This window comes from Callospermophilus lateralis, chromosome 8, assembly GCF_048772815.1.
Source record: "Callospermophilus lateralis isolate mCalLat2 chromosome 8, mCalLat2.hap1, whole genome shotgun sequence".
NCBI lineage: Eukaryota > Metazoa > Chordata > Mammalia > Rodentia > Sciuridae > Callospermophilus > Callospermophilus lateralis.
This window is the reverse complement of record NC_135312.1, coordinates 86,402,739-86,426,742: the sequence shown is the minus strand read 5'-3', so window position 1 is coordinate 86,426,742 and position 24,004 is coordinate 86,402,739. Positions and strand designations below refer to the sequence as shown.

The 24,004-nt window shown below is 36.6% G+C and overlaps 1 protein-coding gene across 1 annotated transcript in view; it reads right to left on the bottom strand.

The window, feature by feature from the left end:
- Positions 1-24,004, bottom strand: part of Papss1 (3'-phosphoadenosine 5'-phosphosulfate synthase 1) — a 121,237-nt gene that overhangs the window by 38,165 nt on the left and 59,068 nt on the right. Inside the window, exons 6-9 of the mRNA XM_076864096.2 lie at positions 8,408-8,521; positions 5,917-6,028; positions 3,555-3,760; positions 2,207-2,342 (exon numbers count right to left, since the gene is read on the bottom strand). Coding sequence (XP_076720211.2) covers positions 2,207-2,342; positions 3,555-3,760; positions 5,917-6,028; positions 8,408-8,521 — 568 coding nt within the window. The remainder of the gene's footprint in view (positions 1-2,206; positions 2,343-3,554; positions 3,761-5,916; positions 6,029-8,407; positions 8,522-24,004) is intronic.

Below are 24,004 nucleotides of genomic sequence, written 5' to 3'. Positions count from 1 at the left end.
TTAACTCAATCATTAATTATTCATCAATTGGGCCCCAAATGTGTAACCAATAAAGAGAAATGAACTGTACACCGGTAACCATCAAGTGTAGCACTCAGAAGTACGTAAGCAGTTTAAGCCAAATATCTGCTTTAAATTCAGAGGGTAGGAGTAACGTTCAGAAGGCAGGGAAGCTCCTGCCCTCAAATCCTAAGAGGCCACATAGGAAATGTGAATGAAGGAGGCAGGCTGTGTGGAAAGCATGGAGTACCAGAGAGTGTGCAACCCCCCTGAGGCCTCCAGTTCTTAAGCCACTTCAAGTTCCTATCACTTCAAATTTCTGCAAACTATAGCAGGGCTCAGGAATGTACACAGATTCTTTAATCTTCATTCAAAGACAGACTAATTTGGGCTCACTGAGTTGCTTACTGCCTTGCTTTTTGCTTAAGCTGGCTTTGAACTCACGATCCTCCTGCCTCAGCCTCCAGAGCTGCTGGGATTACAGGCATGCACCACAGTGCCTGGCCATTTCACTTTAAAAATAAAATCCTAGGGGGCTGGGGCTGGGACTTAGCAGTAGTGCACTTGCCTGGCATGTGTGAGGCACTGGGTTCGATTCTCAGCACCACACATATAAATACATAAATAAAATAAAGGTCTATTAACAACTAAAAAAAATTTTAAAAATAAAAATTTTATCCTACTCTTTGGATTCTATCGGTGTTCTCAAAGGAAAGTAGTTTCCGCCCAGCTGCAGAACTCCTAGGTGGTGAGGAAGGCAAAGGTCTGTGTTCTAGACTCTGATCTGACACTAGAGTTCACAGGAGCTGACCACAAATGACAAAATAAGAGCTGCCTTTGCCACATGCTCTATAGTCCCTTGGGAACAGGAGCTTGTGGTTGTTGGTATGGCTGGGTGGCCAGATATTTCCCCGTCAGCCGCATTCACCTGACCTCTACACAGGAAATAGCAGAGAGCAGCACCAGTGCTTAAGGCCTTCCCCTCTCTGTGGAGGATGAGCATGAATGACAGCATGAGAGCAAGAGGCTTCAAATTCTTCAGATCTTAAAAAAAAAAACGCTCCCAAAGACTACAAGGGATGCTGCTCCGACATAACACCTTGAACTTTCCAGTGTGGTCAGAGAGGGAGTGCGGTGCACCACGAAAGCAGGTCATTTCCCTCTGTCTGTGGACAAGACCTAACAGTAGTAAGTCTCACATAAAAATCCTGTCCTGGAGAACTTCACAGTGTACAAGACAGTATGGTAATGAACGGCACCTGGGCCTTTCTATTCTTACTGCTCCATTTCATCTAAACCTAGAAGATATCACAAACCCCTCACATTTATTTATTTGTGGCTCTTTAGCACTTGGCACAATAAATACGATTTCAATAAAAAGAACACGATAAAAGTTCTATTGTTCTTTATGTGCTGCTGTGATACATTCCACTTTTAAGAAATTCCTAAATAAGTGCATTTTTCAAATAAATTCTGTTCTGAAGTTCTTTTCAGCTTAAACACAAGTTTTATAATAAAGAAACAAACAAAAGGTCAATTTGTTATTAAGATCTGTTTTAGTCAGTTTTTTCATCGAGGCAACCAAAACACAAGAATAATTTTAGAGGATGAAAAGTTTACTTGGGGCTCACAGTTTCAGAGGTCTCAGTCCACAAATGGTTCACTCCATTGCTGTGTGCCTGGGATAAGGCGGAACATCACGGCAGAAGGACATGGTGAAAGAAAGCAGCTCAGGACATGACAATCAGAAGGAGAGAGCGCTCCCCTCACCAGGGACAAAATACAAACCCTAAAGGTAATCTCTCAATGACACCCTCCTCTAGCCACACCCTATTGGCCTAATACTACCACACAGTCAGTCACTATCAGTGGATTAATGCACTGATTAGGTTAAGACTCTCATAACCTAATCATTTTGCCTCTAAACCTTCTTGCATTGTCGAACACATTAGCTTTTGGAGAACACCTCGTATCTAAACCATAATAGCATCCATCTTCCACAGTATATACAAAATGTTAGATCAAATTATACCATTATAACAAAACAACACAGGCTGGTTCTGTCTGCCTTTCCTTATATAGGGCAAGGCTACAGATACCTTTAACTTATCATTCTTTTATACATTTCAGTTAGCATGAGAAAAAAAATCTTCTAAAAATCTGTCTCCAAGCAGTGCCATATCATGTAATTAGGTCCATGTCTTACCAGCATTCATATCTTTAAACTTCTGCTTGAGCTCAGTAGGAGTAAGACGATATTGATCAAGACCATCATTCCAATAAATTCGGTCCAAGACTTGAAGATCTCCTCCGATCAGCCAATCTCCCTGCTCCATAACCATCTAATGGGATGAAAAAAAAAAAAAAAAAAAAAAAGAGCTTATTCAAGCAGAAATAAAAAATTAAGAACATTCCTTTTATATAAACTAAATACATTCACTGTGAGCTATTCTCCATTGTAAAAGCAATGGCAAATTTGTTGAGCTGATCAACTGAATTGGTGCTATTAGAGGTGCTACAGAATTAGAAAATATATTGTGTAATTTCTCAAAAAACTTGTGAAACAACTATTAAATTTACACATGAAAGGCAAGAAACCATAAGAATAATTAGCGATTTTTTAAGTAATGAAAGTATTATTTTTGTTGTTGTATGTTAATTAACAAAATTTGTAACCCTGGGTCACCCCACTCTGTGTGTGCTATAATCCTAAACTTCTAAAACATTCACATCATTGACAAATTCAAATTTATACTAATTTGTCAAGATCATTGACAAACTCATCTACATTACCTCAAATTTCTTCCAACTTCACTCATCTTTCCCTGCATCTGAAAGGAGGAGACACTACCCTCCAGGACCTGCCTGTTTTCATAATGCAGCTCAAGCCCACTCTTTATCCCCTGTCACCTTGGTTCACATGCCAACAATGCACATAGTTTCTTTTTAAGCTCCAATCTACTTTAAAATACCTAATAAATGACAGAAACTTGACCTCAATGCTAACATTCTATACACAATACATTAAGTAAAAAGGACACTTTGGAGAAACTAAGTACATTTCATTGCTTTTATACCAGAAAAGCCCCTGCTGTGGGCTCCTGTAGTAGCCTGACCCCATATCCTCCTGTCAGTAATGATTAATACCTACTCCCACAAAACTCCAAGGTCATAAACATGGTGCCCAGCATGTCCTCAGCACTATATTCCAAGGACCATCACCTAGCTTTGTGCCTGTATATATACTTGCTGTTTTTAAATACTTGTTATAGGCTCAGGGTGTAGTTAAGTGGCAGAGCAAGTTCTAAGCATGTATGAGGCCTTGGGTTCAATCTCCATCACCAAAAAGTAAAAATAATTATAAGGATTTATTGCATAAATATTTATCTGGACCAAATGACAAGCCCACACTCTCATTACATTAATCAAAGAACCAATCACAATTCTGCAAAATATTAACAATTCCAATGGAGCAGTTAACACACAGGAAGTGCCCACATTTTGGTACAAATGTTACTGGCAAAGAAGAAAACTCAGCAAGGGGTATTAAGGACCTTAATATATGGGTGACTCTTGCATGTTGTGCCCCACTGTCGGGCACAGCGCTCCTCTTTCCTGTGCTCAAAGAACTCTGGATTGCGAAGAATTGCCACACGGCGCCCCTCATACATGAGAGCAAATGCTGTACATCCGTCCAGCCTCTCCTTCTCTTCTTGAGTAGCTGTCAGAACTATAGGCACTGACAAGTTTATGACACCCCCTGCAGGACACAAGAGAACACAAAGCACACAGTGTGGGTTACTCAACAAGCCTAGCTTACAGCCACCTCCCACTTCAGTGGACACTTCAAATGAAAAACGGCTATGGGTCTAATGGCAGTATTCACTTGGTACCTGGCAAAGAAAATCAGGAGAAGGAACAAACTACAAGGGCAGGGACAACAAGTAAGAATTGCAGTTAAAAAAAAAAATTAAAAGAATCAACACTGTGTAGAGCAACATTTTCATAACCATTCTTCAACCTGAGAGAAAATTTTTATAAGAATTAAAAAGTAAAAGAAACCATTTAACAAGGCAGCATCAGCTAGTTATGATTAACAGTGCCAAAAATATATCAAGCAGACCTACCATAAAAATGAAACTAAAAACTATGTTTCAGGAACCTTCGAAGAAAAATTTAAATCCTTATTGAAGGCAAAACATAAATAAGTATATTTTAAGGGTCAAGTTAATTAAGTATATTTAAATATTCTTGATTATCACTGCAATAGGAAGACAAAACTGCCCCACAAGCTGTGTGTACCTATATATAATATACATATAAAATCAGAATCAAACTAATGTCTACTATCATAGGCCAAGGTAGCAATCACTGGCTCCATTTAGATCAAAATGTGTTCTGAGCCAGATCAGAGGAACTGTCTCAGGTTCCAACCTTTCAAGCTGCAAAAGTTTTTCTTCTCAAGACATGATATATGGCTTAGAAGAATAAAATGTAAATTCATATTTAGACTGACTTATTGAAGAAACCATACTTTTTGAGAATCAAGGCATGTGTTATTTGGACAAAGATATACCTACCACTACTAGGTACAGTTTAAAATGCAAAGTCACAGCCATTCATGGTAGTGCACACCTGTAATCCCGGTAGCTTGGGAGACTGTGGGAGACTGAGGCAGGAGGATCGAGAAGTCAAAGCCAGCCTCAGCAACTTAGTGAGGCCCTAAGCAATTCGGTGAGACCCTGTCTCAAAATAAAATATATTTTTAAAAAGGATTGGGGATTGGCTCAGTGGTTTAGTGACCCTGGGTTCAATCCCCAGTACCAATTAATTAATTAGTTAATTAATTTAGTGAAGCTAATAGGTAGATCTGCACTAAGCCTAAGACTGAGTCACTATAGATAGTCCACAAAGACAACCAATAATTTTCAAGAGGAAAATCAAAGTGCAATATTTAATCCTTATGTTCTTGTAATAAAGTTTCTTCAGGAGAATGATTAATAATAATAATTTCTAACATCAATTTCACTCCCCCGGTAAAAGAAGTCATGCATATAAGAACTTGGTAGCAATTTTGGGTTCTGTGACATTCAAAAATATTTTGTATAATGAATGCTCAATTACAATGACCAACAGTACATTATATTAAGATAGCTGGATTATGATGATAATACACTAAACATTAATTCCCTTGGCCATTTTTTTAAAGTGGTTTAAGAGAATAGGAAGAACTGTATGTTTAGCCATCTATTTCAGGATTCCTTAACTTGGACTCCATGATTCCTCTTTTGAAGGTTCTAGCATGGCTACAGTATAGCAAAATTTGGTGTGCAACTGCAAGGTTCCAGAAGGTGCTTTCTACAGCGATCAAGTGGATATGACACAGGAAAACTGTATTTGCTTTTACAACCCATGCTCTGCCTGAATTTCAGGTCCTCCATCTCCCTCTACAATAAATCACAATCAGAGAAACAAAAACGGAAACAGACTCTCACATGCCTTAAGGACCAATGTAACAGTCTTCAAAAGTTACCTCAATTAACCCATTTTGCCCCATCAACCCAGATGTGGAACATCTATAAAAATTACAGGATAAACATCATTATATGATACATATTATTATTAATAAAAATAACATAATTATAAAAAATTAATAATCATAATATATTAGCACTAGTTAGTATAATTTTACATACATACACACACACACACACACACACACGCTCATATATGCTCTAGATTTGATTGTCAACCTATTTTAATGTACCCGTGTCAATTTTGTTGAACAATACACAGAACTGAAAACTTGGGACTTAATGGTATTAATTAGTTACCATTATTTTTTATAAACAGTGACAGATACTTGAAGCTGTAATTTCTCTTCCATGAACAAGGCAATTTTGTAAAATATCTTACCATCCAGAAGACAATCAAAATGAAGGCACTGTAAGTACTCCCTCTCTCTCATGAAGCCATTCAGTGGTGTTGCCCAACCTTCAGCCAGAACCTGTACCCACTGCATATCCACCTAATAAATCAGTGACAAAGTAAAAATTTCCATTTCACATATGTGAATTTATGAACACAAGCAATAAAGGCCTTAACAATTTCTTTTTTCTTTTGTACCAGAGATTGAACCCAGGGGCAATTAACCACTGAGCCATATTCCCAGTCCTTATTATTTCCTGAGACAGGATCTTGCTAAATTGCTTAGGGTCTTGCTAAGTTGCTAAGGCTGGCTTTGAACTCTCAATCCTCCTGCCTTCAGACTCCTGACTTGCTGGGATTACAGACATGAACCATCGTGCACAGCAGGAATTTAAATTTTGAAAGTAATGGAAACAAACATTTTAAGGATGATTACAGTTTTACAAATCTAACAAAAAAAAAAAAGGGCACTAGAAAAATACGCATTTCTCCTAATAAATTTAAATAACATAACCATGTATGGTGACAGACCCCATTATTGAAGCAGAAGGATCAAAACTTCAAGGCCGGCCTGAGCAACTTGGCTAGACCTTGTATCAAAATAAAACCCCCAAAAGGTTGGGGATATAAAATGGTAGATTCCCCTGGCTCAATCCCCATTACTAAAAAAAAATTTAAAAAATATATAAATAACATTAGACTTCAAAGTATTTGTAATAAAGACAGCTTCACCTAAACCAGTGCCTCTCAAACTCTAACCTCTGGAAGGTTTGTTAAAAGAAAGTTGTTTCACGCTCAAGTTTCTGATTCAGTCAGTTTACTGGTGGGCCCAAGATTTTGTATCATATCATGTTCCTTGGAAATACAACAATGAAAGTCTGGCAAATACACTTTGATGACCTAACCAAATAAAATTTTAAATAAAAATATTTACCAAAAAAAAAAAAAAAAGTCCTTCACCCATGACAGAGTACCATTCATTCTACAAGGACTATTATTTCTTGAATTTTCAGATTGCCAGCATTTCCCATCTGAACACTGAAGAATGGATGAACTATGTATATCATTGCTGGACACATTCCTTTTTTAACTGAACATAATAGTGGACCTCAAATGAGAAAAGATGAAACATCTGGCCAAGTGGACTGCAAATGAAATGTAGTCTCCTATTTATTCCCAAAACAAGTTGGCCAATGAGTCCTACTGCAAAATCAAATAATGGTAAGGAATTCCCCTGCTTCAATTCACGAAGAAAATGTATTTATAAGTAAAATTTTTTTCACTTTGAAATTTTCCTCTAATTAATTTTTCCTGTAACTTTGAAAGTGACTATTATTTGTCTCTATTAGAATCCAATTCTAGATGTTGTCTGTTAGAGGATAAATGTCTATGCCCTCACCCCAACCCAAATTCCTATTGAAGCCTTAGCCCCCAGTGCGACTATATTTGGAAAAGGGGCCTGTGAGGAGGTTCAAAGAATGGCAGTGTGTCCTCCAGGTGCCCTGCTGACTGAATGCATTTGAGAACCACGGTTCTGGAGGAAATTCACATTTAGAAAAAGCGCTGTCTTCCTGGGTTTTAGAGTCTGACAGACCTGGATTTATATTCATTCATTCCCATTCTCTTTGTATGCGTGTGTTCATTTTGTGCAAATTCCTCACTGACAAATTCTGGCTCCATTTCCACAGTGAGCTATGGTAGTCCTCCCTCCCTGCCGCTCCCCAGCCTGTCCCTGGATTCTGGTCAGAGACCCAGTCACACAAAGGGTTTCAAAATCATCAGCTCCTATCAGGAATCTGAGTACTATGTGAAGAGTCTCTCTCCAAACTCAGTTTTATTCTTTCTCCTTACTTTCAGATTTGGCACTTTGCTGGGTGGTTTGGATTTGTACTATCTTAGAAGAAAGGCTAAGCTTTTATTCCATATTTTTATTCCTTAACCTATGTTTTTAAAATACACATAAATGGTACAACTTAAGATTCTCTAAGATTTGTAAATAAGAGTTTCCATTTCATCATGCCTAGTTTAATTAAGTAAGATTTTCTAGGAAAGACCCTAATGATTATCATTAGAGCTAAGATAAACAAATAGAATCATTCTTAATATATGAGAGGGTCAAGTATTGGGCAGGAGATTAGAAAACATGTTTAGAGGAAAAATGTTCATTTTAGTTATTATGGATTAGTATTTCTTAATGTTTTAGAACCCATTCTTTCTCTTAAGCCTAAAAAATTCATACAATCTTTTGTTGTTTGATATTTCAAAATAAATACATATTATGACCAAAGCAATGGCAATGCAGGAATACTGTTTCACAAAGTAAATATATTCCCCATCCTGGAAAATTATGATATACACCATAACACCCTCACCCCCCAGCCTCCCACCACCCCTGGCCTCAAACACTGCTCAAACATTCACCATCCTAACAAGCACAGAAGACTGCACCAATCAGTTTGAAAAGCAACACAGAACTTACTTTATTTATTTTCAATGCTGGTAATGTTTCTGCATCTGTTTTTGCCAGATGAAGTTTATTTTCTGGTACATACAGTTCTTTCACTTCATAAGAGGCATCCACAGGTACAATATCCTGTAAAGCAAGAAAACTGTTCGATTCAACAATTTGGATTTCTCAAAAGAGAAAAAGAAAATAAATCATGGATAGATAAGTAAAAAGGTAATGTGACAACATACATGGAATTAATAAAAGTATAAAGAGTAATAAAACAAAAAACAAAAAACAAATTCAGAGTTCCCTCAAAGAGCATCCTAATGAAGAAAATCAACAATTCCAACTGTTAAAAAAAAAAACAACAGTATAAAAAGGGACTTTGAACCAACCCAGATGCCCTTCAGTAGACGGACAGGGAAACTTTGGTATATATACACAATAGAATATTACTCAGCATTAAAAGAGAATAAAATAAGGCATTTGCAGGTAAATGGATGAAACTGAAGAATATAATGCTAATCCAATCCCAAAAAACCAAATCCCAAAAAACTTAAGGCCAAATGTTTTCTTTGATATGAGGATGCTAACTCACAATGGAGGGGCGGGGGGATGGAGAATCTTTAGATAGGGCAAGGGGTAGGAATGACAGTGGAATGTGTTAGACATCATTACCCAAAGACACAAATGGTGTGAAAATACTTTTTGTATAACCAGTGACTCGAAAAATTGTACTCTATATGCATAATATGAAATAAGTTGCATTCTGCCATCATGTATAACAAATTAGAAAAAATAAATAACAAAGAAAAAAATAAGATTAAAAAAAGCGGGAAGGGGGACTTTGAATGCTGTGGTCCCTCCATTCAATTTGCCTAATGTGAGTTGAGCTACTCTCAAACAAATAGCATCCCATATGCAAACATGTCCCACAACTTAGTAGGGAAAAAATAAATTCCTAGAATATACTGTATATCAAAAGCAAGCAACTTCAAGTGATCTCAAATACAATGTTAGAAAAGGAATTTAAAAACAAACAAAAGAATCCCTTGAAATGTTGCCATTTTGTTCATTTGCAGATACACCTTCATCACTACTATCACTAAAGCCACCTTTCATTCATGCAACACAATTTTCCAGAATATGTCCGTTTTATTCCCATTATCATGTTGTGAGAAACAATACTTTTTTATCCCACAAGAAATTTTCCCTCATACTAGGAATTGAACTCTGGATTGCACAAATGCTGGGCAAGAGCTCTGCCACCAGAGCTACATTCCCAGCCCAGACTGGAACTTTCATCAAAGCTCCAAGAACTCATTTATAGGAAACAGGGACAATAGTTTTTTCCCATTTACTTTATAAGTATACAAATATTTGTGATTACCACAACATAAACCATTTACTCACTGCTCTCACAAAACCTGCCTTAGGAGTATCCTAAATGTATTCGATCACTTTAACTTGCTTTAAAGCTAAATCGGTCAGGTAACCTCTATAAGAACACAAAATGATACTGTTTGAGGGCTTTTCATAATTATGTTCAAGCAATATTTTGTTATTCAAACTAAGGCAATTCTCAAGGGAATGATAAAATAAGGGATAGATGGGAAGAAAATATTTCTCAAAAGGCATATCTGATAAAATACTATTGTACAAATGAACAAATATATTATCCTATATTATATCCTATATTATACGAAATACACAAAGAACTCTTAAAGCTCACCAACAAGAAGATATCCCATGCTCACGGGTTGGAAGAATACCATTATAATGGACATGCTACCCAAAGGGATGTACAGATTTAATGCAATCCTCATCAAAGTACCAACGATATTCGTCATAGAAATAGAAAAATCAATACTAAAATTCATATGAAATCACAAAAGACTCACAACAACAAAAGAAATCTTGAGGAAAATAAGGTGGGGGAGGCTTAAGGTATCTGCTAACAGACTACAAAACACATCACCAATGGTACCAGCATAAAAACAGACATGCAGGCCAATGCAACAGAACAGAGATCCCATGAATAAATCTGCACATTAAAAAATTAACTCATTTTGACAAAGGTTCCAAGAATACACATTGGGAAAAGGACAATACCTTCAACAAATGGTGTTGAGAAAACTGGATATTCATCTGTGGAAGAATGAAAACTAGAACCCTACCTCTCATTATGTACAAAAATCAACTCAAAAACAAGTTGAAGATTTAAATGTTAAGACCCCAACCATGAAACTACTGGAAGAAAACATAGGAGAAATGTTTCATAGCATTGGTTTGGGCAGTAACTTTTTTGGATATGACCTGCAAAGCACAGGAACAAAACCAAAAATGAACAAAGGGGATTATATCAAACCAAAAGGCTTCCACACAGAAAAGAAAATAATCAATACAATGAAGAACAACCTACAGAATGGGAGAAAATATTTACAAAGTAGGCATGCAACAATGGGTTAATATCCAGAATATATAAATAATTCAAGTATTTTAATAGCAAAAAAATCCTTATGGTCAATAGACCTAAAGAGATACTTTTTCAAAGAAGACATACAATGTGAGTGTGGTGGTGCTTGCCCATACTCCCAGCTACTCAGGAGACTGAGACAGGAGAATCACAAGTTCAAGGTCAGCCTGGACAAAACAGTGAGACTCTGTCTCAAAATTTAAAAAAATAAAAAATAGACATACAATGGCTAACAGGTATATATACTAAAAAATGCTAAACATCATTAATAATCTGTCAAATCAAAATCATGAGATATCACCTCACTCTAGTAAGAATGACTATTAGCCAAAAAACAAAAGATAACAAGTGCTAGTAAAGATAGGAAGAAAAGGGACTTCTACACTATTGGTGGGGCTGTAAATTAGCATAACTATTATGGAAAACAGTATGGAGGTTCCTCAAAAAACTAGAAACAAAACTACCATATGATCCAGCAATTCTACTACAAGGTACACAGATAAAGGAAATGAAATTGGTATGTTGAAGAGACACCTGCAATCCCACATTCATTGCAGCATCATTCACAATAGCCAAGATATGGAAAGGTCCACCAACAGATAAAGAAAAGGTGGTTTGTTTACACAACACAATACTATTCAGCCATAAAGAATGAAATTCTGGCATTTGTAGCAATATGGATAAGCCTGGAGGGCATTATATTAATGAAACAAGCTATACACAAAAAGATAAATATCATATGAGGTCCCTTATTTATGAATCTAAAATAGTGGATCTCATAGAAGTAGGAAAAAAAAATGATGCTTACCAGAGGCTGGAAAAAGGTGGAGGAAATGGGTGTGTGAATAAAAGTACAAAGTTACAGACAGAGGAACAGGTTCTAGGGTTCTACTGCACGTTGTGGTAACAATAATATATCGTATATTTCAAAACAGCTAGAAGCAAGAATTTTGAATGTTCTCACCACAAAAAAATAATAAATGTTTGAAGTAATAGATATACTAATGACTCAAGCTTGACCATTACATACTGTATACATGTATGGAAACACTACAGAATGTAGCATAGATATGTACAATCATTACATATAAATTAAAAATGGAAAATTAAAATTTTCCAAAAAAAATCTTCAAGAAAATGAGCAATCCACCAGGCATGGTGGAGCATGTCTGTAATCCCAATGGCTCAGGAGGCTGAGACAGGAGGATTGAAAGTTCAAAGCCAGCCTCAGCAACTTAGTGAGATCCTAAGCAACTCAGGCAGATCCTGCCTCTAAATAAAATTTAAAAAAGAGGTGCAGATGTTAAGTGGTTCAGCACCCCTGTGTATAATTTCCAGTATGGGGGGACGGGGGTGGGGAAGGAAAGAAAGAAAAGAAACGATACAATTAAAAGATGATCAAAGATTCAAATTGACACCTCACCAAATTAGACACACAGTTGGCAAATAGGCATACAAAAAGATATTCAACATCATACAACATTAGAGAATTGCAATTAAAACAGTGAGATACCACAAAACACCAAGAGAATGGCCAAAAGCCAAAAGAATGACACCACCAAATGTTGCTGAGGATGCAGAACAACAGGAACTTGTATTCCCAGTTGATAGGAATGCAAATGGTACAACCCCTTTGATGTTATATAACTAAACACATCAAGCCATAATGCAAATTGTTAAATAAGGGAAGTCAATCTGAAAAGACATATGCTTTGTGACTCCAATATGACATCAATTTTGTTAAGAACTTAAAACATCTATTAAAAAATAAAGTCTACTTTTAAAAAATACAAATAAAAAAATTAATTTAAAAATGAAATATTAATAGAAGTATCGAATTTTTTAGAACACTCCCTACTATTTTCCCTGAGGAAAAGTGTTTGGAACAAACTTCAACTTGTACAGTCATATGTCACATAGCAATGCTCGGTAGATGACACCGTGTTTGTGTAAACACACTCTAAAATGCTTATATGATGATGAGGACAATCTCCTCAGAACACTTTTCTCAAAATATGCCCCATGTTAGGTCAGTTTTTGTTGCTGTGACCAATGTACTTGCCAAGAACAACTTACAGGAGGGAAAGTTAATTTGAGCAGGAGGTTTCGAAGGTTCAGTTCATGGTGAGCCCATGCCACTGCTCTAGGCCTAAGCTGAGACCAAATATCATGGTGGGAGATCATGTTAAAGGGCAAGGCAGAGGAAGGCTGCTCAACAGCTCTGATGGTAGCTAGAAAGGGGGGCGGGGCAGAGGGATAAGACATAATTCCCAAGAACAAAACCCCAATGACCTGCTTCCTCCATCCACACTCCATCAGCTTATAATTGCCACCCAGAACCGCCTTAGTCCTTTCAAATTATCCATCAAGTGGACTAATCCGTGATTAGGTTATAGATCTGGTGATCTAATCATTACACCTCTGAAAATTACTACATTTTCCCTTGAGTTTTTGGGGAGACACCTCATATTCAAACCACAATAGTCCCCATTCTGAGGGACAAAAGTCTAAAAGACACATGACTATATTTTGTCTTATGTAAAATCTTCAGTCAAAAAAACAAGGCACAGTCACATGTTGATCAAAGCTAGATGACTGCACATAAACCTATCTGCCACCACTCAAGTGGCTGCTGTGGGTTCTGAGAATCTAGAATTAGTCTCCTGCTTTTCTCAGACATTCTATCCTTCAAAGATGAAATGTCTTTTGGCACTGCAAAAATCTGTGCCAAGATCAGGCTGCTGCTACTAGTAAAATCAAGGTGTCTAACTTATAATAAATCTAAGAATAAATATAAGGAGCTGGGGTTGTGGCTCAGTGGCAGAGGGCTTGCCTAGCATGTGTGAGGTACTGGGTTTAATTCTCAGCATTATATATAAATAAAATAAACATCCAGACAACTAAAAACTACTTCTTTAAAAAAAAAAAAAAGAAGAAGAAGAAGAAATGTGAGCAAACATTAAGGAAAAGAAGTTATAAATTTAGAGAAATAAACACTGCAAGTTCCATCAGTGACACAGCTCCTGGTGTGCAGATAGGAATGGTACTTTCTAGAGACCCCTGTGTCCTTGAGTGTCCCATTGCTCACCCAGAAAGCAAAAACGTGTAAGGTACAAACGCTGTACAACCCAGATTCTTCATGTAGCTTCCAGATCTAAAATGGAGTTTCCAGCAGGTACCCTTTGTTGAAAGCTACTCATCAATGTTTCCTAAGGATAAATAGTATATGAGGTGATTAAAAAACAATGGCGAAGGAAGAAAGACAGCTCCACCTGCTGCCTCTATTTTCCTCATAGTTATAAATACTATGAAACCATGTGCTAACAAGGCAAATTAATCCCCAATTAAAGAACCCATGCTAAAGTAGGTATGTCTTAACTTTTGCCAATGGGGTCAAAGAAGTGATAAGTTGACTGAACTGTGTACCTGAAAAGGAAAACCACACACGGGGGGAAAAAGATCCTTCTTTAAGTCTAGCAAGAGAAATAGCTTAAGGCTGTTCATTCTGTGCCTTCCAACTCCAGAAATTGTTTTTAGTACATTTATTGAAAATTATAAAAAATTAGGATTGAGGAATGAGGGGAAAAATCACCCTATATCCCTCTACAAGTTTATCACTGTCATTGTTCTACCTTTCCACCCAACTTTTCTCCACCTACAGAGGGACATCATAGGGCAAACGGTAGCAATCTATGCAAACACTATTAGACTTCATCAACTAAAAATAAAAATTCAGAATCAACTTTTCCTGGAAGGACAATATGACATTCATTAAGTGAACTGCATACATACATCAGACATGTTCAATTAGCTTCTTGAATATGTAAACTCCCAAAGAGGAGGCTTGAGGCATAGATTCTTGGAAGCTGCAAAATGAAGAATTAAAATCCTCTACACCAGAAAATAAATCTAAAACTCACTGAAACACGAAAAGCAAGCATTCATTAGGACTTTGGTAAGAAAGAGTACGATATGGTTTCACAAGAGATCTAAAATTAAATATTTATATTAATCACAAAACTTTTGGGACACAATATCTCAAAATCAAAAAAGATACATGAAAAGAACAGAGGTCTATCAGTTACTTCTAATGTTTCACCTCTAACAGTGTGAAGTAAGGAAAGAAAACACAGGCTTTTAGTATTAGGATCTGTGTTAAAATTTTAACTGTGAGACCTTGAGCAGGTTACTTAACATGTTACCACCAATCTCCTCCTTTTTTTTTGGTACCGGAGATTGAACTCAGAGGCACTCGACCACTGAGTCACATCCCCAGCCCTATTTTGTGTTTTATTTAGAGACAGGGTTTCACTGAGTTGCTCAGCACCTCACTTTTGCTGAGACTGGCTTTGAACTTAGGATCCTCCTGCCTCAGCCTCCAGAGCTGCTGGGATTGCTGGTGTGCACTACCACGCCCAGCCAATCTCTTCCTCTTATGCTAAAATTAAAAAAAAAAAAAAAAAAAAGACACACATATAGGTTCCAGTGCCATTGTGACAATTAAACTGTGGGGGTTAACATTAACCAGATACTTACTACAACACCACACATTGTTCTAAGGGCTTCACATGAATTGGTTCACTTAATCTTTGCAAAATCTTCTACCATGAAGGTAGAAGAAACTATTCCCATCCTCCCTCTACAAATGAAGAAACTGAGGTCCAGGAGAGGTTATTAACTTGCCCCAAATCCCTGATACAGTGTCTTCCAATGCACTTAACCCACACTAAAAGCTCAATAAATAATAATTATAGTGTGCTTGCTACATGTCAGAACTGTTCTAAACTCTGTACATACAGTATATTAACTCATAGAATCCTCAGTGTAACTCTGAGGCAGATTTTATTATTATTTCCTATTTCACAGATGAGAGCACTAAAACCAGAGAAATAAGGTTATTTTTTTCCAAAGTCATATAATTAGTTGGTAAGTGTTAGAACTGGGATTCCAACTGAAATCCCAATACTGTTCAACTCCAAAAATACTGTGTACTGTTCTTCCCATGAAAACTGAATTATGAAATATTATGTCACAGAAACTGTTCATAATTTACTTTCACAAATAAATTTTATTAGGCACTTATAATGTCCACACTTTCTAGCCAGTATGTGATCTTTCAGAGTGCTGATAAGAGTTCTAGGCAAAAAAGTAAAGCTACTTAACTTTTCCATTAGGCCTGAATAGTTCTATTAAAATTTTCAACCAACTTTTTCAAACCCTGCTGCTGTGAATTAACTGAGAACAACTTCCATTTCTGCCACTTCAGACCCCTCAGCACTTTGAAAGCCAGAATATGCTATCTGGGAATAAATAACACAGGGACTCCAGGCAAGAGAAGAATTTCATTCTCAACTCCAGTGAGGAGTATGACTTTCCATAAAACTTTCTTTCTGAAGCACCTCTGAAATGTGTATTACTGTAAGGTCAAGATATGTTTTTGTATGTTGTGGGGAGGTCAGCTACTCACCTTTCCCCCACCCTCACTGCTGGTAAGAGTCAACAATCAGAAGAGAAAGCTTCCAGAACACTAATCTTATGATCTTTGTTGGATGCTACAGGGCATTTTTAGCTGGTTCCCTAAGCCAGCATCCCTAGGTACAGCTCACAGGTACTGAGGAATATCAGCACTGGGAACTGTCTGCTACAAAGCTCCAGGCACACGACTGGGGCTATGCTTCACCTCCACAGCAGCTGTCTCCTGCAGAGCCATCACAACATGAGAATGTGCATGCAGGTTCCTGACTCTAGTTCCCCTTGAAAGAGAGTCAAAGGAAGAAATACAAAGTAACAAAAGTTTCTGTAGGAAATGTCTACATTTCCTTCCAACCATATACCTAAGATAAGGCATATGTGTACAATAATTTGTGAGCAAATTATTGTCTACAAGACAACTAATCTGAACATGAAACAGGTTAATACTTACACTATGAGCCAAACAAATAATTTTTGAGCCAAACAAAATATTAAACATTTGTGCACAGATTTTGTGTTTTAGTAAGGACACATTTTCAGTCAAGAGTTTTTAATCACCTTTTCAGATGAGGGAAAATTCAATTTTTTTTTCTTTTTTTTTTTTTGGTTACCAGGGATTGAACCCAAGGGCACTTAACCATTGAGGTACATCCCCAGCCCTTTTTATTTTTTATTTAGAAACAGGGTCTCACTAAGTTTCTGAAGTGAGGCTGGTTTTGAATTTGCAATCCTCCTGCTTCAGCCTCCTGAGCCACTGTGATTATAGGCATGTGCCACCATGCCAGCAGAAAATCTTTTTTGTATTTTATTTTAGAGTCAATTTTTTCATTATGAGCATTTCATAAACTTCTTCCCCTTTCAAATTCACTACTGCAATATTTTCAAGTGACTTTTAAAAGCCTCAAAACTTGGATATCAAATTCTTCTAATGGCTAAACATTGCCAAATAGAAATCCAAGGGGTTGCTACTGTTTTTCAAAAGATAAAGTGCATATTTTTGGAATTAATGCAGACATACAGCATGAATCAAAACGAACGTGAAACATCTGCTCAGTGGAACTGACTCCTATGTAGACTCTAAGTGTAGAGACAAAAGGAGGGAATCTCCATCAGGAATACAAAAAGAATCTTAAAAATACAGACATAGGCAATTTCAAGCACATCCTAGTGACAAATCTCATTTTCGAAAACCACCACTAAACATCCAAAAGGAACAAAACCACCTCAAAGTGAGACAAGATATCTGGACAACAGAATGTGATGTCCCTGCCACATGAGCTATTCATTTTATTTGGGATTCATTAGGATTTCCAGTCACAGTTGCCTATTAGAAACAATGTGTTCTTCTTTAATTTGTACATATAAAAACCTTTATTTCAGCAAATTTCCTTTGAAACAAAAAACAGATCACAAGCCAGGCCAGAAAAAGTCCTCACATACCTAGACACCTCCCCTCCCTTCTGCAGAGCTCCAGTCTCCCCACACTTCAGGGTAGAAGGGGCTCAAGGATGCTCCTAGGAGTCCTGTGCAAGGGCCCAGTGAACAATTCACACATGACTATTAATGACGGGTGAGTTCTACAACCTATAAGTCTAGAAACACTTACATGTTATGAATCTTAAATATTAATTTTGATTTCAAAATGCAAATTGGGTATCCAAATACTTTTATTTTCTTGACTGAATAAATACAACCTAAGACAATCTAAGATCTAACATATATTATATCCATATCCTTGTCCAGATAGATTATTTGTTTTTCCCTGGACACTGGCAGGTAGGACAAACAACACTCATGACACCAAAACAGTAGCTCCTGCCTGCCTTCTCATTTTAACCTTCTGAAAGTATACTATATGTGTGAATATGTTCATAAACAGTGATTCTATTTGTAAGTTTTTCCTTCAAGAATTTTCTGTACTTTTTCCTCTAGAGCCAAATCTGTTTTACAGACTTGAACACTAGGGCTCATTCATTTTTTTATATAACTATTAAACTTCTATTATCTAAACTACATGTATCCAGAGCATGAAACCAAACAACATTCTGGCAACACTTGAAAACTGAGCTGCAAAATTTGGTTTTTATGTGTGGTATAAAATCCATTTAGAGCACTAAATCGCCATTTTGTAAAAAGACAAACCTTTAAATAATTTATAGCACTAGTAAATCTCAAGTTCTTGGTAGATTTTAAAACAGTATTTAAAATATCACTTTAGATTAAAACCAGCAGCAAGAAGCTGACTTCCTTATGTCATAACAAGGCAAGTTAAAGTGCAATACTAGAAGGCCATCTAGTGACCACTGGAGGGTTAGGGAGAAAAATTAAATTAAAAATCCTTATTATTTGTTAGTATCTTCTATATTGTTGAATACTCACCAAATGAAGCATGTTAAGAAAATGAAGATGCTTTGACCAAATGCCAAGAAATGTAGTCTTTATAGCAATGACCATATTACCTATACCAATTACATTATGTGTCCTAACTAAAAGAGAGGTAAGAAAATCAATGATCTGTACCTTTACACTCAATTATCCACAGTATTTAAGGTACTCATCATCCTAAAACACCCAATGTACAGTATACTAAAAACACGTTTTGCTTGAACACTGAAATAAATGCTTTATCTTGCTAAAAGACATTAAGTAAAAAAGTCCAGATAGAATTCATTTCAGAAGAGTCTCTCCAAAGTAATGCTGAGTATCAAATAAAGAGAACTCCATTTATAATTATTATTCTTACAGAGGCTGCACTTCTCAAACACCACCATTCTCTGGAAAGTCAGACCACATTATCCTCTTCCATAATAAAAACTCAAGGTACAACAGGAAATGCACAGATAATTTTGTCTTTGTCCCCAGTACCTGGCACACAACTTCTAAAATCCTTGGAATCTCCTCAGTGTCTTACTGAGATGCCTCTTGGTTGATCTTTCCTACACACTCCAGGATGGGCACTGGTCTCCACAAAGACCAAGCTCTGATCCGAGGGTTAAAACTTTCAGTCTTACCCACCTGACCTTTGAGGAGGAGAAAAGGGTCAGAGATTGAGTTCAATGACCAAAGACTTAATCATTCATGCCTATACCAAGCCTTCATTAAAACAAACAAAAAGCCTGAGTTTATCATAAATCAGCAACAGTAAATAAAGAACTTTCCTGAGTTCCATGAGTCGGTCTAACAAATTATCAAATCTGGTAGGTGGGGGGATATCCCGAATGTGTAATCAGCTGGGCATAAAAGTGGGGCCTCACACCTCATTCATGGCTATCATCTGAAACAGAGGTAGTCCTATGGGACTGAGCACTTAACCTGTGAACTGGACTAACTGCATATAGGTAAGAAATGAATGGAACTGCTTGGCACCCAGGAGACCTCAGAGATCAATGGTCTGGTTGATGTAAGGAAAAAAAAAAAAGGACTTCGAAAGTCTAACAAAACTGAACCTGAACAGAAGATAAATTTTACTTATCTCATTTTAGAAATAAAGTGTTCATTTTAAGAGGCATAAGTCACCCATTCACAACTTAGATTCAGGTTTTACAACCAAGTAAATCATAACCTTCTGGTAAAATGTGCCTCAGCCTTCCAAGATGAGAAAGTTGTCTGAATCAAAATGTGTCAAATTCTAACAAAAAATAAATAGAGCCCAGAGGTCATGAAGGAGGGAATCCCTTGCACATATGTCTGAACAAGAACTATTACAGGTAACTACTACCAGACCACAGTGCATAAAGACTGCAGCAAACTTAAGCACAAAGTACTTCTGTGAGGACTGCCCAGCAACTGCCTGCCCAACCTTGGGGCTGCTGCCACTCATGACATTCATCTTTGTAGCCAATGATAATTGTTCCAAAGGAGTTTATCTAACCCTCTGCACTTCAGCTTTAGAAGGCCCTGTCTGTCCACTTTGCCTCCTTAAATACTCAGTTTACTCTGGCAGCACTATCCTACTAAAATGTTCATTTGGCAATAAATTTGTTATTTTCAGGGGATCTCTGCTTTTGTTATTTCAGATTGACAAAGGTAAATTAAGTAACTTACAAGCACTTTCTTATTTCACACTATACAGAACAAACATTTCACTAACCAACTAACAGGTAACAGACATGATAGTTTATTATTTTTTTTTTACATGGTTACATTCTTTCCAACCCAAGCAGTATTATCTTTGATTTACTCTGAGATAATTCAAAATTATTCTAAAAATACTAATCTTTCTAAGGTCAATGAAATGCCCTCCTCTCCATTTCTTAGCCCCAACTGCACTTAGAAAACAACTGACAAGGAATGTGAAAGATTAGAGAAAAGATTCACATTTCAGAAATAAACTAGAAAGGGAATAATCTAGCTATTAATAAAAAACCATGTAGTAAAAAGACAAAGAGAATGGACTGCAGACTCAATCACTCCTGACCCAGCTCTCTGGGACAAACAACCTTGTATTATCACCACTTCTCAGAGTTTAACAAATTCAATCCAACAGTGCTACTGAGATACTGAGGGTGCCCAACCGCGCCTGTGGCAGTCTCTCTCAGCACACATAGTACTCTCATACATAATGCTGGCTAATGCAGGACCTCTACTCTTCATACTGTCGTACTATAAACTCACACTGTCATCACACTACATACTATGAACTATGGAGATGAGGTCATCAGCCTTTGCTTTAAGGCACCAGTACACCTGACATATTCATTCCCCTTACCTCCTAATCTATGTTTAGACTCTACTATGTTCTCCCTCAGAACCCACCTGTAGAAAACCTCACTAATGCCTGTGATAAAAATGAAGTTGAAATGAATTTGCTAACCCTGGATGGACAGAGTTTGCTATGAAAAGTGCACACTCACTACACCAAGTTATTTGCAGTGTGGGTGCAGTGGGCAAATGTACTCCCAGAATCCCACCAACTAACTGAACTTTGAGCTGAGTGTCAGGTATTCATTTGTTTCTCCATGTGCTCTATGCCCACTACAGACTCAACTTTATGAGCAAAACAAAGGAAATGTAGTTGTGTGTGTGTGTGTGTGTGTGTGTGTGTGTGTGTTTCTTTCAATTGTATTTAGAAATTCTATATCATGTTACAAAAAAAGGAAAATTCTCTACGGTCATTCTAGTCCATACATTATAAACAAAACAGTGGTGGTGAGAACCCAAATTTAAGGTACACAAGACAGGAAATTTTATTGCTTAATTCACTGTCACATCTCCAGTGTTTAAAACAGTGTCAACTACATAAGTCACTAAATATTTCTTAAATTAATAAGATCAACCAAGAACAACAGAGAAATACTCACATGCTTTCAATGGGAAGTGAGTCATTTACTTAGAAAAGCATGTAACTGAAATATTTTGGCCCAAAGAAGAGTGACATCAAAAGACAGCAATCATACTATGGAAGCATTTGTATTTCTTCTTTTGTTACTACTCAACTTTTAAGATAAAAACAAATAATTTTTCAACTATTTGAAACCTTCTCTGTCCTAAACGAATATAACCAGAATCCTTTTCTGGATACATATTTAATTACATTGTACTAAAATGTAATGATAAGAGTCCTAAAAGTAAAAGTATATGAAAGTGACTCTGCAGTCATCAGGTGCATGAGCAAGTGTCTTAACTTCTCTGAAATATTCGTAAGTTTACTATGTAAATAAAATTACAAAACACGTAGAAAGTACTCAGTAAAAAGATCACTTTGGAAACTACCATAGTAATTCAGGTGAAAGGTGGTTGGAAGCTAAACTAGGAAAAGAAACCTCTTCCCCAGATTCTGATAAGCAGAATGCATTATTTTAAAAAAATGCCCTGCATATATGTACCTTATAAATGTACTCAGCAAATATTAATTGATCTATCACTCTTTTTCAAACCTTGAATAAAATTACCCAATCATCATACTAACTAGAAGGCATAATACAGACTAATATCTGTTTAAAATGAAAGGCAATTCATATATTCATTAATTAGGCACAAACAAATTAGGAGGAAAGCATTAATTAGGACTACAGAGATTAAGACAAGCAACAGAAAGGGAGAAACAGACACAAAGACACAGAAAATACGTGAAAGACATAGGGTCAGCAAATAAGAAAATACGCAGCTAGGTACCAAACTATGAAGAACCTGGAACACAAGTCACCCTGATTCTAAAAACAATGGGAAAAATCAGGTAATGTTTTAGAGTGAAAAGGGGAAACAGACTACACGACAGAAAGATGATTCTGCAAATACCAAAAGGCATACAGAACTGGAGATGTGGTAACATCATACCATGGCACTTACCCTCAATTTTCAACTGTTAGAGGGGAAAAAAAAGAAAAAAAAGAAAAAAGATGTAAAATCCTGTGCATTACACATACCACAGGAGTCTGCATCATCACTTTATAGAACTATGGTTAAGAATCAATTTAATTCTGAATATGATATCCTGAATTCTGAATCAGGAAAGTAAATCAGTGGAAAAATCAGCACAGCTTGTAAAGAATGTATGGGAATTCTCTGTTATTTTTAGACTTCAGAGGAAATGCAACATTTTCTCAAAGTAAAATGTTTTTAAAATAAAAACAACAAAACATCTTCCTCCTCACAATGAAAAAAAAAGCCTCTAAGTAAGTAAAGCATTAAACACAAAGGATGCTACTCTAAGAAGGGCATTAAAAAAGTGATTACGAATTGAATAAAAACAGAAAAGAAGAAGAGAGATAACTTCAGTACCTGTCAAAATACTTACAAATGTCAGAGTTATCTGAAATCATCTCTAGCCATAAAACAGCCTCAGAGATTCATGAGCCCCATAAAATTATACAAAAAGTTATCTATGCACATTTTTCTGGGATTTTGTAAAACACTTAAGATTCCTTAATTAGATATAAAAATAAACAAACCTAATGAAATTTAAAACTTTATGTGATACTTTATAACTGTGATATAACAACACTCAAGTTAAAAAAACTTAAGTTCAATGTACAAAAACGCAAATAAAACTACAATCAAAATGAAAAGAAAAAATACTGGAATCACAATGAAAGTTTCAATGAAAAAGACAGAAAATTATAATCCATGTCTAAGCAAGGATTTTATTCCAATATAAATGAAAACTGTCATTAATACTGCCACAGTGTAGATCACAAATGTCCCTTGAAGGCCCAAGTGTTGGAAGCTTGATCCTCAGCCCTGTAGTGCTATTGGGAGGTGGGGAACCTTTAAGATGTGAGGCCTAGGGGACAGAAGTCTGGTCATGTCCTTGAAAACACTGGGACTCCAGCCCTCCTCTCTCTCTCTGCTTCCTGGCCAACATGAGCTGGGCAGCTTCCTCTGCCACTCATTCCCACCATGATACATTGCCTCATCACAGACTCAAAGCAACAGAGCTAACCAACCATGAACTGAAACCTCTGAAACCACCAGCCAAAATAAACTTCTTTTTTAAAGTTGACTTTCAGGGGGTTTCTTACAGTAATACAAAGCTAACACAAGAACCAACAGTAACAGTAGTGTAAAAATTCACTGAAAATGAGACGTGGAGGTGTCGCAGGAGAACATTACCAACAAGTGAAAAGGCCAGCTAATCTAAAAAAAAAACAAACTTTCTTGAGCCTATCACAGAAATAAAGTCTTAAAACGGTGAGCTGAACTGCTACTCTCGAGTGACAAGGGCCACCCAGAAAAGACAA